This window comes from Tasmannia lanceolata, unplaced genomic scaffold, assembly GCF_043159265.1.
Source record: "Tasmannia lanceolata isolate RefF3 unplaced genomic scaffold, GAP_Taslan_0.1 ptg000015l, whole genome shotgun sequence".
NCBI lineage: Eukaryota > Viridiplantae > Streptophyta > Magnoliopsida > Canellales > Winteraceae > Tasmannia > Tasmannia lanceolata.
In genome coordinates, this window is record NW_027518692.1 from 28,848,193 (window position 1) to 28,865,322 (window position 17,130).

The following is a 17,130-nucleotide window of genomic DNA, read 5'->3' on the forward strand; positions in this document are numbered from 1 at the left end:
TGACTAATGACACGTACCGTTTTTTTGTCGCTAAGAAGGAATTTGTAATCATAACGTATGTTTAATATCTAGTCGAGTCAAGTGAATCAGACAAAATCTGTTAAAAAGTGAGCATACGTGACTTTTCTCTCCTGCAAAAGTAAGATGCGAAATAGCTCTCCGCGAAATTGCCTAGCAACTTCCCTAGCTGGAAATACCACTTCCACAAATAGGGGCTATTTATATTTCCACCCCTTTCATCTAATTTCCATGATTTCCATCTCCGTTCGCTCAGCATCTCCACCCTTTTGTAGTTTTGTTTCATATTCAAGAAAAGACAAAAGAGAAGGAGGTGGAGAGGTAGCTATTTTCAGGAAAAAGGCATACATAGCATGTGTAATACTAAAAGGGCGATGATGACAAATTCGCACCCGGTAGAGGATAATTCGCACCGCTTTAAAGGAGGGATGTGGTAGACTTTATAGGGGTGCAACTAGGTCGAGTCGGGTCGCGTCGGGTCAGGTCCAACCCTAACTCAACCCGAGGTAGCATTCCCTCAACCCTAACCCAACCCAACCTCCAAATTGGGTCGGGTTGGGTTTGGGTTGAGTGCGGTTGGACTCGGGTTGATATAGGGGCGAACAAAAAAATACAAGGAAAAAACATAATCCTAAGAAATTTATGATAAAATTAGATGACGGAGGTGGGGTTCGGGTCGGGTTGGGTTGCCAAGGCCTCAACCCTAACCTAACCTGAAATTAAATTGGTTTGGCTTTTCCCAACCCTAACCCAACCCAACCCGAGAAAATGCCAACCCAACCTGAGCCAAAATCGGGTTGTTAACCCGTCGGGTTGGGGTTCGGGTTGAGCCCAACCCAAGTTGCACCCCTAAGATTTAGTTTTTTTACGCTACAGGGGTGCGAATTATCCTAAAGGGGGTGCGAATTTATTATTTACCTAATAAAAAAGGGAGTGGAAATATCATTTCCCCGATCCAATAACCAAGCCGCCAAAGCTCCCCATACAGCGATTAAAACTTACCTACCAAAAAAAAAAAAAAAAGCGATTAAAACTTGTCCAATTCCCTCGTTTTTAATCCATCTCTCTCTCTCTCTCTCTCTCTCTCTCTCTCTCTCATGGCGATCTCAAATTCTCAAGAACAAACCCTAGGGCAAGAACCAGACCCTTCACATATCTCTCTCAGAAGGAGACCAAACCCCTCCAATCTCTCTCCCATACCGGATTCCTTTTCCAAAACGAATGAGCCGAGAACTGGTAACTCGAATTCCGACGAAGATCCGGTGAGTTCCGATGGAGATGAGAGGAACGATGATGGAATTCAGAAGGAGGATGAAGTGGATTCGATTATGAATGGAGAAGATCATGATCGGACGGTCCAAAACGGTGGAGATCATCAAGGGAGGGTTTCACCAGACGTTCCAGTTAGGTTTATGTATCGGCCTTCTGCTCCGGCGCATCGGAGGGTTAAAGAGAGTCCTCTCAGTTCAGATGCTATTTTCAAGCAGGTTTGAATTTCAGTTCTGAATTCTTTTAATTTTGGGATTTTGTATAGATGAATTCTTTGATTTTTCCCAATTTGAATTATTATCAGGAAAATGTGGTCTTTTTATCTTTCTTATATATGTTTTTGGACTAGAGGAAAACTGATCGAGTAATTTGGTTTGTTTGTAAAGATGTTGTTAAGATTATTGTGGTTTTGGTTGTACTAATGCCCTGTTCGTTTAAGATTATGGCAACTGATTGGAGGGCTAAACCGATTATGGGGCTCAATTTTAAATGTAATTTTTAGTCCAATAATCGGTTTGACACTCACAATTGGTTTGAATTATCGTAATTTTGAGGCAGGTTTGAATTGCAGGTCTTAATTATTGTAATTTTGGTTTCTTTGTAGATGAATTCTTTGATTTTTCTCAATTTGAATTATCAGGAAAATGTGGTCTATTTATCTTTCTAATATACGGTTTTCGGCGAAGAGAAAAACTGATTGACTAATTTGGTTTTGTTTGTAAAGATGTGGTTAAGATTGTTGTGTTTTTGGTTGTACTATTGCTTTGTTTGTGTAAGATTATGGCAACTGATTAGAGGGCCAAACCAATTATTGGGCTCAATTTTGAACGTAATTTTTAGTCCAATAATCGGTTTGACACTCACAATCGGTTGTCATAATCTTAAACGAACAGGGCTTAAGAGATTGAAGTTACAGGGACGCAATTGAGATAACTCTGTGAATGTTTTTGTATTAATTTGTCTCTGGTTGTGAGGTATGTTGGAAATATGGAAAGCTATGGTAGGCCATGGATCAGTTAATTGAGTAATTTCATTTTGTCTAGCGTGGTTTGTATGAGGAGCTTGCAAAGACGTGGTTAAGATTGTTGTAGTTTTGATAGTAGATAAACTTCGTAAATGTTCTTGTGTTAATTTGTCTCTGGTTGTGAGTTGTGTTTAAAATTTGGAAAGCTATGGTATACAGTTTTTGCCAGGTCATGGATCAGTGAATTGAGTTGTATGGAAAAGTGATAATTTGCGGTTCTTGACTCCTTGTAATTATTGGTTTATTTCTAGATAATTTGAATTCTCCAAAAAATGTGGTCTGTTTTTCTCTCTTATAGACTGATAGAGCACTTCTCTATAGAATAAAATTGAAGAGATAAAAAGAAGAAGAATAGAGGAAGAAGACAGGTTAATTCGAGGAAACACGAGGAAGAAGATGAACACAAAGATTTATATTGGTTCAGTCCTCCACCAGGAGGCCTACTCCACTCTTCCCAAGTTTGTCTCCTTGGGGCTTTCCACTATCTTGATCCTCGATCCAACGGGCCGGATCGGAGCTACTTTACAATCTGAGTCTTGAAACTCTCAAGTGATTTAACGTAGATGCCCTTCCACTTCTTTTATAATGGTTGAAAATGAGAAGATGAACAACACTCTTGTGCCTCTTTGGAGGCTTCTAATACAATGAAAGCACTCACAAATCTCTCCAAAAGAATTACAATTGAAATCTAATGAGATCTTCACAAAGGTAATGCAAGTTCAAAGTGCTTTGAACAAGAAAAGATGAAAATCTTGGAAAATCTTAAATGCAAGTGTAAATTCAATTTCCAAGTGTAAGGAGAGTATTAAATGTAAGAATTAATGACATATTTATAGCCGAATATCAAATATAACAGTTGGAGGGTAATTTGGAATTTTTGAATGCAAAAAGTTCAAAAACAAAACTATCCGTTATAGCCTGTAACAGATATAATTTTGCCTGTCCTGGTCGACCACCCGAGGCTTGCTATTTCTTTTTTATTTTCAGCCCGATGGCCGCTCCCAATAGCTACTGTTCCTTTTTATTTTTCCAGTAGCACTTTCTCGGTCGACTGGCCCTGTTCAAAAATCAATTTTGATTTTCAATTTTTTTTATCTTTTTGGGCTTTGGTCTATGGGCCTCTGCCTTATCCTTTTGCATTGTTTGGGGCCTTTAGAACCTTTGAAAAGATTTGATTTGAAATATTAAGGTATTCAAAATGATTTTGAAAAACTTCGATGAAAACTTTGAAAAATGCAAAACCATGTGAATGTGATCTTCAATACAATCTAAAAATGTAAAATACTTGTCTCCCTTAGACTGTGTTGGCTTCAAGGGTCTCCTCTGACTTTGCTTGCTCAATGAACACTTTGTCTTTAGCTTGTCCATGTGACTACCAATCTTTGAGTGTCTCCACTTTGGTTTAGGGGTGTTCAATCGGTTATAACCGAACCGAAATAACTGAAATTTGATAACCAAAATAATTTCGGTTATCAAATTTTGGAAACCGAAACCGAAACCGAACCGAATTTTACAAAAACCGAACCGAAACCGAACCGATTAAAAATTCGGTTATAACCGAATAACCGAATAGTGATAGAAGAGACAAAAAAAATCTATTTGGACGGTTTGATCGGAGGGCTATGATCAATCTATCGAAACGGTTTTTTAGGCACAACCTATTGAAGTTGTGATCAATCAAATGGACGGTTTGGATCATCCTACGGAGTGCCCATACACTATTTTTTATAAAAATAATGTTTATTTTTGGTTAATATCAGTTATTCGGTTAACCGAATTTTTTTCCCAAGATAACACAAACCGAATAAACCGAATTAACCAAAAATAAAAACCGAAACCGAACCAAATTAGCAAAAAACCGAACCGAACCGACCGAATCAATTTGGTTCAGTTCGGTTATTCGGTTAAAACCGAATAATGAACATCCCTATTCATGAGTGGGTCACCATCAATGGTCATCTCTAAGCTTTGGCTATGAGCAAGTTGTGATTTTCAATGTTAACCTGCTATGAAGCATGGGTGTGGGTACGACACGACAGGGGTATGTGATTTTCCAAAAGAAAAAACGGGTGCGGGTACGTTCGGGTACGCCGAATATAATAATATATTTTAATATTTTATTATATATTTATAAAAATTAAAAAAAATAATTAGACAGCAATCAAATAACAATAACATAACCAAAATGGAAAATTCTAATATTACTCTTCATTTCATAAGTGATTAAGTTCCATATTTCATAACATGAGGCATCAATACATCATTCATTAGACAAAAAGTCTGTCACCAATGTGTTGACCAGGGCCTGACAAGATGAATAATTTTTAGAGACCAAATTATAAGATTTTTTATACCGGACTTTTGGGATTTAATAATGTTTGGACATGATAGATTTTATGAATTTTTAAAATTTGAAAAATACCCCACCGTTTGGAAGTTACGAAAGTTAAAATTTTGACCCGACCATTTTTCTTCGAATTTTGTACTAAACAGGTGAGTTGACTTTTTTTCCTTTTAGATTTGGGTCTTGAAACTATTTTTAATAAATCCAAATGGGGGGTAATCCGTTATTTACATGTAAATCTTAAGTAAATGTTCCATTTACTTAAATGATTTACATGTAAATACTAAGTACAAGGGAGGAGAGGGAAGAAGCAGGAAGGATTTGCACCAGCTGGGAGAAGCAGGATGTGTCAGGTACACGTGGGTGCGCACCCAACACGCACACAACATCTTGCAAAGCCATTAGTAACACTTAATCAATTTGGGTTTATGGATCATCAAAAGATAGGTAGGGTTGAACCCTTAGGCTAACAAAACCCCATGTCCTCAAGAAAATTTTTTCTTATATCATTCAAAGTATCAAGAAAGGTGCATGATTGATTCGGAATATCAATGGCGATACTGTTAGATCCACTTGTAAACACTCTTCTTACTTCACGGCTAAAAGAAATTGCTCCACATATTAAAAGATGAATTTTAATTTTTACAATGTGATTTTTTTTTGGGATATGTCAACAAGGCCTAGAGTCCTAGACTGTTTCATCTTTATGATCCTCGCTGGAAATTGAAATTTTCTTGCAGTATAGCCAATAAATTAGGACATTCATATGAGGCTCTAATTGATAGATCCTCACAAACAAGAGAATAAAACTTTCTTATGTCTTGTTTGTGAGAAATATTTAGAAACCACGATTCTAAGAGACAAATTTACTAAAATGATAAAGAAAACTATCAGTCTGAGGAGACTCCTCTCACCACTTGTCTAGCCATAATTATGTATTGAATCCATTGTCTACTTTGAAACTCAAACCCTCCCTCTTATATCTTCATAAGATCTTGTTTCCAAGATTTCCACATGGAGGATCGATCTAATATTCAACCCTCTGGTGTCGATGCCCTTGTGATATTTTCACCAAAAAGTTTAGCCCAATGAGTCCAGAAGTTAGAAAGTAATCTCCACATCCATTTCTTCAACAAGAAGAATTCTTCTCCAACCTTCCTAGAATCAAAGATGGGTTTCACCTCTATGTATGGTCCTAGTGATGACGGGGTGGGAAGGCTTTTTTGGAGGGAGTTAGATTATCTTTGTCCTCTTAATGATCCGATGGTGCTGAGTGAACGGGCCTGCACTCAACAGATAAAAGTTACTCTAGGGATAACAAGTTGATCTCCCCCGAGTGCTTAGAAGCATGAAGTGGGTACGGGGGCGTGGGCGTTAGTGAGGGGCGGGACAGGGAGCGGGGAAGCCTAGGGCTAGGTTGGGAGTACCATGGGAGCGTTTATGTAATATTTTCTTTATATGTTTTTCAAAATTCAAGTACATCAAAAAATAATAATTTCTAACCATCTTCATATTTATCTTTCAAAATTTAAGTACATCAAAAAGTAGTAATTTCTAACCATCTTCATTTTCATGCCCTCTTTCCTTGTGCCGAAGACGCCTTTGTGCTTGCCCCATTAAAGTACTTTGAAGAGTTGGAATAGTTTAATGCAAGGAAGTTGGTGATGGTGGGATTGATGGAATAATAGAAGCAGGTTGGGAGCATCATGGGAGTGGTTTCCATCTCTTCAAGGGTGCCATGGGAGTTGTTTCTTTCCTAAGGAGCATCGAATTGCAGTTCTACGTGGGAGCAGCACCCATGAGGAAGATTCCTGCTTCTAAACCCAAGAGTTCACATCAACGGGAAGGTTTGGCACCTCGATGCGTAGTATGTTTCAAGGGTTGGTAAAAGTTGGGTTGTTCGTCCTTCAAAATTAGCTTGGTTCCAAGATGTAGAATCTATGTTGAATCAACACCTAGCGGGGTTACTAGCACTTGGGTCTCTTTCTTGACGGGATTAGATTTTTTTTGTCTCTATGGGAGGATATGTGGTGCTTGGGGGTTACTTTAATATCATCAGATTTGTGGACAAGAATAGTGATGCTCGAATTTCCAACAATGTCTCTGGATTTTCGAATTTCGTGAGTCAACATGGTCTAGTGGACCTTCCACTTACAGGTGCATAATTCACTTGGTACAATCATCAAGGTGTCCCCATTACAAGCATACTTGATAGTCCTTTACGCAATGACCGACTGTCCATTTTACTCTTGGACCTTGTCTCTTCAAGATGCATTGCCTACTCAGATCTTTGATCATTGCCCCATCATGATTAAGTTGGTGATTGGCTTTTGGGGTCCAGTTCCTTACTTTTTGCTTTGAGTTGGAATGGACTAAGGAATCCAAGTTGAGGGAGTTGCTTCAAGTTTGGTGAATAAAGGCAATGCTGAGTTGTTATAACTTTCGATGTTGGTGGTGATTGGGATGATACCCTCTATTCATTTTCCAGCATCAATTTGGGTGGGCTGTCCAAGTTGCCTAGTTCCTATCACAGTCTTTCAGTATGCATTCTTAGGGACTCCAAATTCTCATGGGATCAACGATTGAGAGGGTTAGAAGGAAGCTTTCGGCATTGATGGGCCTATTTTTCTCAGGGGAAGGATCACCCTGATAAACTCAATTCTTGCTAATATGCTTACTTAACTCCTATTTTTTCCCACGCTCGATTAGCACGGTTGAAAGAATCAAGAACCTGCTCAAGAATTTCTTTTGGAATGATAGGTAAGAATATAGGAAGTATGACCTTGCTAGTTGGGAGAGGATTTGTAAGTCCAAGAAAGAAAGCGGCCTTGGTATTAGAAGATTTCGTATGATGAATAGTCTTTGGGAAGTGGTTGCGGTGCTTTGGTGAGGAGGAGGCAGTCTCTAGCAGGAGGTGACTATCAATAAGTATGGAAAGGATGCGAGAGGCTAAACTCTGCTTGCTTCATGTGACACGGGGCCCAATACTATGAGGGATATCTCTCATCTCTGAGTGTTTTTTTTACGAAGGGGATCATATTTCGTGCTGGTAGAGGAGACAAGATCAGTTTGTGGCAGATCCCTAACTCATATGAGGTGCGGGATGGGGTCTTATCGTGGGCTATTCTTTTTTAAATGATTTTCTTCAAGCAAGAGTCTGGGATGATGGCGGAGATCATGCATAGGATTGGAGTCTACTTATTTAGGCATGAAGATTTTTCAATGTTGTCCATCCCCATCACGCCCACCACACACGCACACACCCATCACCACCACCACACTGCACACACACGCACACACCCATCTCCACCACCACACTGCACACACACGCACACACCCATCTCCACCACCACACTGCACACACACAAATACATACACACCCTCAGATAGTTGTGCTTTGCCGGACGACGTATTCAGGCAAGATTTGGACAGTTGACTATCTAGTCCATTGGAATCTGGGTTATTCATCAATCGATGCTACATGTGCTGTGCTGTTTAGAAGTTTGTTCATCATCTTTTGATTCACTTTTCGGCTGCTTCTTGGTTATGGAAGTTCCTTCTATTATTATTTGGATTTCCGTGGGTTATGTCCAAGTCTTTAGTGAAGCTGATTGGGCCTTTGTCTCTTGGTCTGCTTATTGTAATCAATCTCCTTTGGAATTTGTGCTCGCCGGCTATTATTTGGAAGATTTAGAAGGAACATAATCGTAGAGTTTTTGAAGGGAAGTCCAAGCTCATTAGTTCCTATGTTACATGAATTCTTCCAAATGGACAAAGTACTTGTGTCAGATACGTCTCGGATTTCAATACTTCAGGATTCTCCGAGTCACTTCTAAATATCTTTTAGTTGTTTTTTTAATACTACTACCACAACTTTACAATTGCCACATGTTTTGTGTTTTTCCTAACAGTAAATTTTTTTTTTTAAATAAATAGAAATAAAACATTATATCTACATACCCTATTAAAATTTGCAATATATTAATTGTTATAACTTTAATTGAAATAAAATAAAATTTGAGAATTGATTAAACTATTTTGGTGAATCCATGAATTGTTCTTTTTGAGGTTTGCCGAATTTGACACTCGACACTTGGGTCAGATTCCGACTCTCGCGCCCATACTGATGCAATATAGGTTAGTTTCCTTCGCAGTTCGTGCTTCAATTGTATCATTTAGTGTGCTCTAGCAAATAAGATATTTTGCTGGTGTGCCTTGGGGTGAGCTCAGGAGGTCTTGGGATGTATATTGCCTTATAGTCTTCATTACCTCTGAGTCTGGCTGTGGTAGGCGGCATTTTAGAGACGACCTTGCTGTGGCATTGTTAGAGACTACCTTGGTGCGACCTGATTGGTCTATTTGGGTTCTATTGGTTGAAAGGATTTGATTGAAGTTGAGGCTCTTGTCCTTTGTTACCGATCGAGCCTTTAATCATGGAGGGAGATTCATGGAATGTGATTAGATGGATGCAAGCCATGTAGGCCTCTCCGTGGAGATACATAGATGCAATTGAGGAGTCCTTGGTCTGGATTAGTGGGTCAAAGGTTTTGTTCCAGTATGTTAGGTGATTGCCCAACAAGATTGCGGATGAGCTAGCCTTCATGTGGTGTATGTGTGTGGGTGGAGAGTGGTTGCTTGTCTACTGTCTAGGCATGCTATAACTACTGATTCTTACCCTGTGGTTGCGGCTATTTGAGTTATAGTTTGAACTTTGGCTTCCTTTTTTGTTGTTTTTTCTTTTGTGACCATCTCGGTCCTATTGTTCTCTCTCTGTCCCCTCTCCCTCTCTCTCTTACACACACACTTAATAAAAAATCACCATTTAAAGAAAGAAAGATATTATTCTTTTGTGATATATTCCTACTGTGCAGTGTGTTTAGGAAATTAATTGCTCAAGGGGTTTGAAGTTCTTGGTACAAATAGTTGATAGTCTTAATACTTAATGTAGGACAAATAGTATCAGTTTCTTAACTCATTGCTCTATGTAGCACTATCTATGCTTTATGTAACCTAGGTGCTGAAACACATTCAAGGGCTAATTTTTGGTTTGCATTTTATGACAGAGCCATGCAGGTCTGTTCAATCTCTGTATTGTTGTGCTTGTTGCAGTGAACAGCAGACTTATCATCGAAAATTTAATGAAGGTTCGCTCCCTTTAGATAGCAATCTGTCTAGCTTTGTGCAGTGCTGTCTATTCTAAGTGCGTGTTCCTATAAGCTATTTATTCCAACTTGATGTGGTACTTGAGGAAATATTATTTTAAGGATCAGAAATCTACATGACTTATTTTCTTTCTGTTTGCAGTATGGCCTATTAATTAGATCTGGATTTTGGTTTAGTTCAAGATCACTGAGAGATTGGCCACTTCTTATGTGTTGGTAATGGTATTGGAACTTTTTTTTTGCTTATGTGGTTTTATTTAGTTTGGGCTATATGTCTTGTACCAGTGCATTCACTGTTCTGTGCTAATTAGTCTCTGATATGGATTAACTCTTCTGTCTCATTTTTCTTTACTTTGCAGTCTCACCCTACCAATATTCCCTCTTTGTGCTTTCATGGTTGAAAAGTTGGCACAACATAAGTTCATTTCTGAACCGGTAAGTAATTACAAACTGCTACTTCCAATGTCTTGAAAATCGGAATCGAATTGTAAATCGTAATAGGGGTCAAATTGTATTGGATCGTAAATCGTACATAGATCGTAAGAGTCATTCGTGTGTATTAAAAATATAAAAAAATGTAGATATAGCTCTATAACAATTAAAAATAGGATACGTTAATTAAAACTCAAAAATAAAAAAACAACAAATAAAGTGAGGAAATAAACCAGAATCATGCATAACAACATGGTAGATCAAGCCTAATATATGTGGGGAAAAAATAAACAAGCATATCTATCATTAAAAGGTGCAATATTACAAAAAAATGGCAAAAAAAATGCGACCAAATAACACTCCAATCTTTTCAAATCTTTTAAAACACACTCATATTCAGTGAATGATCCATGCTCATGATGTATCATAAGTAATCCATAAAAAAAGAGCAAATAATCCATGAAGAAAGAGTAGAAATATGTTTTTGAAAAATCCCCCTAATGTTTTGAAGCTGGCTACAATCCGTTATTTTGTGCGACAAGTCATGTTTTCTTGGAGTTGAATCTTGGTTGATATAGGTCATAACACCCTAAATCCTTCAAAACCACTTTGAAATATGGAAAGGGTAAAAAGTAATTTTCCCATTGCATTCTTATCATGGTTTTAAATTTCCTTGAAATGACCAAAATGTTTCCATTTCCATCCCCCCAAAACGAAATTTACATGATTTCCTTTCATGTCATTATTTCCTCGAAATTTTGACAGAAATTCTTGAAATTTGATCAAAATTCCCAAAATTTGTCCGAAATGGTCGGAACGACAAAAAATAGAAAGATATTATTTCCATTTCATTTCATTAATACAGGGAATGATATTTGTTAGGCAACATCATTGAGCTGCACAGCAAAGTAACCTTATCTTATGCATGGATGTCAGATCGGCATGGGACCAACAATACATCATAACTCTGTGGTAGTGACATGGAGTTGGGGTCCTTAGAGGGGAGACTGGTCATTGTACTTTCTTATACTTCTTTACATTGTACTTCTTTATTGACTTTATTGTTCTAGACATGCACGACAACGCATAGGGGTTCAACTCAGGTCGGGTTGGGTCGGGTTGAGGCCAACCGACCTGACCTGAGGAACCCTTTTCCCCAACCCAAACCCGACCCGACCTGAGTTCAACCCGACCCAACCTGAGTTTTTAATCTTACAAAAAAAATTGATTAAAAATGTCGGGTTTCACTCTGGTCGGGTTGCCCAAACCCTCAACCCGACCCGACTCGACCCGATTTCCAACCCGGGTTGGGAAAACTCAACCCGAACCCGAACTCAAACCGACCTGACCCGACTTTTTTTTCGGGTTGAACCCGACCCGAGTTGCATCCCTAACAACACATGTCACTAGGTGTGCAATGTTATTAAGTCATTATGGATGGTTTTGTTGGTTATTGCCCTGTTTGGTTGCTCAAAGCAAGGAGATCATCGGCGTTTGAAACACCGATGATCTTCCACTAATCTACCCAACGCATATTTGGTTGCCATTTTGCATTTAGACTCCCTTTGACCCTAGACATCTTCTAGACATCATAATTGCGTTTTTTCATACGTGACGCCTACGTGGCAGCAATGTTCCCTCCTCTAATCTTCTCCCCATCTTTCACCATTTTGGTGGAATTTGGGTGGAAGAAGAGGAGAAAATTCTTGTCTTATTGTCTTTTCTCTCTTTCTCTCTCTTTCACTCTCTATTTTGGTAATGACACCACTACATCTTCCACTAATCTTCCCGAGGATTTCCGCGCAACCAAACACTACTTACTACTCTTCCACTATTCTGCTCCCCATCTTCCATGCTTGTCTACTTCCCTTTGACTTCTTCTTCTTCTACTAATCTCTCAACCACCTTTGAGCAACCAAACAGAGCAATGTGATGATTTCTATGTATGTAGTTGTGCTTATTTTTAGGGGTGCAACTCGGGTCGGGTTGGATCGGGTTGAGGCCAACCCTAACCCAACTCGAGATAGCATTCCCTCAACCCTAACCCGAGCCTCAGGTTGAGAATGGTCGACCCTAATCCAACCTGCGTCTAAATTTATCAACCCTAACCCAACCCATCTAACCCAAAATCGGGTCGGGTTGAGTCGAGTTGGGTTCGAGTTCACCTTGGGCCAAACAGAAATATACAACAACCTAAAGAAAATCAAGATAAAAATAGAGGACGGTGGTCGGGTCGGGCCGCCAAGGCTTCAAGCCTAACCCAACCCGGAATTAAATCGGGTGGGCTTTTCCCAACCCAACACGTGGAAACGCCAACCCAACCCGAGCCAAAATCAGGTTGAACCCATCGGGTTCGGGTTGAGCCCGACTCAAGTTGCACCCCTACTTATTTTAGCATTTTCAAAAGTTTCATCTTAAAATTTCATCATTTGCACATCTTTTTTAAAAGATTAAAAACTTTCATCATTTTGCATATGTTTCCATGCGTTTCCATGTTTTTACAAGATTTCCACCAAAACTGAAATATTTCCATTTCCGTGACGACCGAAACCAAAATTTAAAATCTTGATTTTTATGCAACACAAATGTGCACAAAAAACATGTGGGGATAAACTGATAGGCACTTCTATCGGTACTGTGTTGTCCATATGAGCCAATGCGGCTGTTAGACTCGTCATATGGGCTGATACAATACAGATACTAGTGCCTTTTTTTATAGGCACCAATATTGTGGGGTTCTAAGGATGCTATTTTGGATTTCAAATTCCTAGTTTGCATGATTTGGTTCTTCATTGATTGGTATGTAGATGATCATTGGTTTTCAATCTGCTACGGAAAGGTTTACTGCAACTTTTTTGCAGGTTGTTGTTTCTCTTCATGTGATGATTACTGCATTGGCAATCTTGTATCCGGTTTTGGTAATTCTCAGGTCTGTTTTATCTTCATGTGATGATTACTGCATTGGCAATCTTCTGGATTTCGTGGCTTCCTTTTGTTGCTGATAAGATTATTCAATCTCAGTTGCCTTATTCCATGACCGCCTGTTTACTGCTTGTGTTCACTAGATAGAACTTGAAAAAATTTACAAATGTGAAGAATTAATTTCTGCTCCTATCAAATGATCACATAGTTTGATAGGAAATATATGAAATTCTCAATTATCATCAATGCAGCTAATAAAGTAACAGCATATGAAATGAAAAATCATTTTAGAAGGAAAATCTAAAACTTCAATACCCAAGCAGTTTGGCTGAAGCCAGAAATTGAGGATCTACGTGGTAGACCCTGAAGTAACTGATATAAATTAATCAAACCCTTCTTTTGTCTGATCAGCCTTACAGCTGTTTGTACGTTTGTACTCTGTATTTTGGAATTTTCGGCCGACTCACCCATTTTGTTCTTCTGTTCAAAACTTACATCTGTATCATCGTTCTTCATTGCACTAAATACACCCATGAGACTTGAGAGAGAAATCATGTTACAAGGAATGTATACAGATCTTCTGGCCAAACCCAGGACTTGAGCATCTCAAAGCAAATCCTCAGAAAATTGACATAAATGGAAATAATATGTAACCTTCTTTGAGTTCTTTCCAAACCCAGGACCTGGTGATAGGAAAAACCTTGAGAAATTGACATAATGGCTATTTCATATTAACCCGCCACTATAAATACCTTCCAGCGGGCCTTACCTGTTACTTGCTTATACTTGGGCCCTGTCCGTTTAAGATTATGACAACCGATTAAGAGTGACAAACCGATTATTGGATTCAAATTTAGACATAATTTTGAGTTCAATAATCTATTTGGCACTCACAATCTGTTGTCATAATCTCAAACGAACAGGGCCTTAGTATTTTGTGGCTGTTGGATCGATGCACCCATGCTAGTATTTTTCCCAAAGCTTGTATTCGTGTTCCTCATTGCACAAAATGTACCGGTGACACCAGAATCCCGTGTTATAAGTTACAATGTTCCTTGTGCGTATGTCCCACCTTCTGGCTGATCACTGACATGAAAAGATCACCCCATTTTAAGGGGACAGGGCTCTTACAATAAATTTCTGCTCACCACTAAAGCTTCTAGTGAGCAAGACAAAATCTTCAAAATCTTCACTTCTGCAGCTGTGAACTTTTGTGCCTCAATCACCACAACATATGTGCATTTCCTATGTTACCTTATTAGTGCAACTCTCTCATAACTGGTTTGGCTTGAGTTTCCCTATTTGTTCTAAGATTCATCTTATGGCAACTAGCCAATTAATAAAGCAAATTTCAGGGACACATTGCACATTAGTCTGCTCTCATGAATGATACTTTGTACTCCAGTAACATTTGAAGAAGGTCGACTGAGGGAAGTGGATCCTTTCTGTGAAATTTGTTTAAACTGGTAGCATATCAGATATTCCATAGAAAAACAAGTGTAATCAAAGGGAAATGATATGATACACAGTGCATGAGGATATGCACTCATCAAGCTGGCCGCCTGGACCATTATGTAACTCAGCACTTGTCCATTGAGTATGGAGCTACATCCACATCATATATTGTATCTTTGGGAACCCATTGTTTTTCCCCTGGTTATTGTCACCTGTGTTAGTTTGAAGAATTTGGATTGCCTGATATCCTTTGTCCCCCCCTCCACCTATTTCTTTAGTGATGGTGGATAGGCGTGGTGCTTTGTACTCTTGATTTTAATTATCTTTTTTTATATTTTAATACACTAGTAGGGGTCCTGCCTAACCCCAGGTTATCTATAAAAAATGTATGATAATTCAGTAATACTACATTTCACATGTAATTTATATAAATGTTTATGCATAATGCATACACCACATTTCACATGCAATTCATATAAATATAATTATGTAACACACACTGATATAGTATACTAGTAATACACTTTTAGTTTTGGTTTTGGTTTTGGTTTTGTTATGCATTTCAGTGGCTATGAAAACGGAAATATTTTGTTTGTTTCGTATCAGTTTCGGTGGAAATTTAAAACCATGATTAGATGTGAGAAAATAGTAAAATCTAATTGATTCTTGTTACAAGAAAAAGAAGGTTGTTTTGTTCATTTGCATTTAATAGCTGTTTTTGGGAGATGATATCAGCACTATTGTTTTGATAATGGCTCTTCCCTCTTGTACAATTTTCTGAATGACTGTTAAGAGGCTGTTACATTTTCCAAAGAGCTATTAATAAGGCAACAACCAATCAGAAAAGTGTAAAATAAAGAGAGGAGTGCCATTACTGAAACAAGTGAGTGTGTTAAATATTGATGGAGAAATTCTCATGAACATATGATATGATATACTAAAGGGTACTTCAATTATGATTTTTCGTAGTCTTGTGCTGTACTATATGTGAGAAAAAGTGATGATGAAAATGCTACCTTCTATTGATTTGAAAATCATATAGGTGTGATTCTGCTGTTCTATCTGGCGTTACATTAATGCTCTTTGCTAGCATTGTTTGGTTGAAGCTGGTTTCCTATGCACATACAAATTATGATATAAGAGCTCTCACCAAGTCAAGCGATAAGGTAAGCACACGTTCAGTCCTTTTATTATGGTCACAGATTTACAAGAAAAAGTGGTGTTGCAAACCATAACCAATTTATAAATTGGGTAGTTGTTTTGACATAGTTCCACTCGGAGGGTATCTTCTACCTAAACTCCTACCACTGGCAGGGAACTTCATATGTCAAAGTTTCTCCAATGGACATTAGGATATATATTTGATGTAGCTTCACAAGGCTAACACCTTTGCATAGATCATGTATATGGAATCCAATGTGACAACAAGGGAAAGGATGGTCTTTTATACTTAGTAGATATGATTATGTTTGTAGCCTGCACAATGAATCAACTTATCTTGTCCCATTATATGCTGTTACCATCAAATTTGAGAAATCGAGCCACATGGCGGTAAAAACCAAGAATCACGCCGAAGTTTTGACTGCTGAGCTTCCTAAGTACTAGATTAACAAGCGAAAAATGTACCAAGGAACATTTTAGCATGAGAGGGAGTGTTAAGGAATTCATGTGGATGGCATTGCTATAATTAGGCGAATCGGCGTCAATGTTGTACTCATAATTCTCAGTAGTTTTGTTTATTATAGAACACATCAAGTAAAGCCCTTTTGGTGCATGAATGAATTGGAGGCCTGCTCTATGTTTTGGGTTGCTTTCCGTTTGCTCTCTTCTCCTTCATATTCTAAACAGGTTTTACATGAACTCTTTTGTGAAAAGGTGATTTTCTCGATTTTAAAATTTTATGAATTCTTCAAAAAAAAAAGAAAAAAAGAAGAAAACTTTATGAATTCTTTTTTAATCTCTTCGTGTTTAGAAGCTGAGACCTCCATGAACTCTGTGTCACTTTGCAGTTTTTTTTTTTTTTTTTGGAAAGGTATGTCACTTTGCAGTTTGGGCACTGATTACACATCAAAATATCAGTATTCATGCTTGAAAAATCTCCTAGTGTCCACTGATGGTTTCTGAGAAGCTCCTCCTGGTAATTAGAAGCTGAGACCTCCATGAACTCTTTCTCACTTTGCAGTTTGAACTCCGATTACAGACCAAGATTTGACCACCTCAATCTTTCCTTTCTTTAATGAAATTTCATCAACAACTCAACTCAACTCAACTAAGCCTTTGTGCCAAACTAGTTGGGGTCGGCTAATGAATCTTTTAGAAACTTTTCATGAAGAAGGTGAAAGGATCTGCCCAGATCAAATTGACTAAGTCTAATCCTGACACTAGTTAGGTTGTCTACATGGATCATTTTCTTCCATTCTCTCCTATCCAAGGTCATGTTCTCTGATATGTTCCTAACCCTCAAGTCTTTCCTTAGTGTTTCTACCCAAGTTGTTTTCGGTTTG

General features: G+C 38.3%; 1 protein-coding gene across 2 annotated transcripts in view; it reads left to right on the forward strand.

Annotated features, from left to right (window-relative positions):
- Window positions 1–1,006: 1,006 nt before the first annotated feature.
- The window catches only part of TAG1 (membrane bound O-acyl transferase (MBOAT) family protein), a 42,223-nt gene continuing 26,099 nt past the window's right edge, over window positions 1,007–17,130 (forward strand). Inside the window, exons 1-6 of one of the 2 annotated variants that reach the window (XR_013234652.1) lie at window positions 1,007–1,505; window positions 9,719–9,799; window positions 9,960–10,033; window positions 10,177–10,252; window positions 13,111–13,178; window positions 15,669–15,792. Coding sequence is in view for 1 of the 2 variants with exons in the window: in XM_077354532.1 (XP_077210647.1) it covers window positions 1,116–1,505; window positions 9,719–9,799; window positions 9,960–10,033; window positions 10,177–10,252; window positions 13,111–13,178; window positions 15,669–15,792 (813 nt within the window). In the remaining variant the exon portion in view is untranslated. The remainder of the gene's footprint in view (window positions 1,506–9,718; window positions 9,800–9,959; window positions 10,034–10,176; window positions 10,253–13,110; window positions 13,179–15,668; window positions 15,793–17,130) is intronic. The other variant, XM_077354532.1, reaches the window with a different exon arrangement.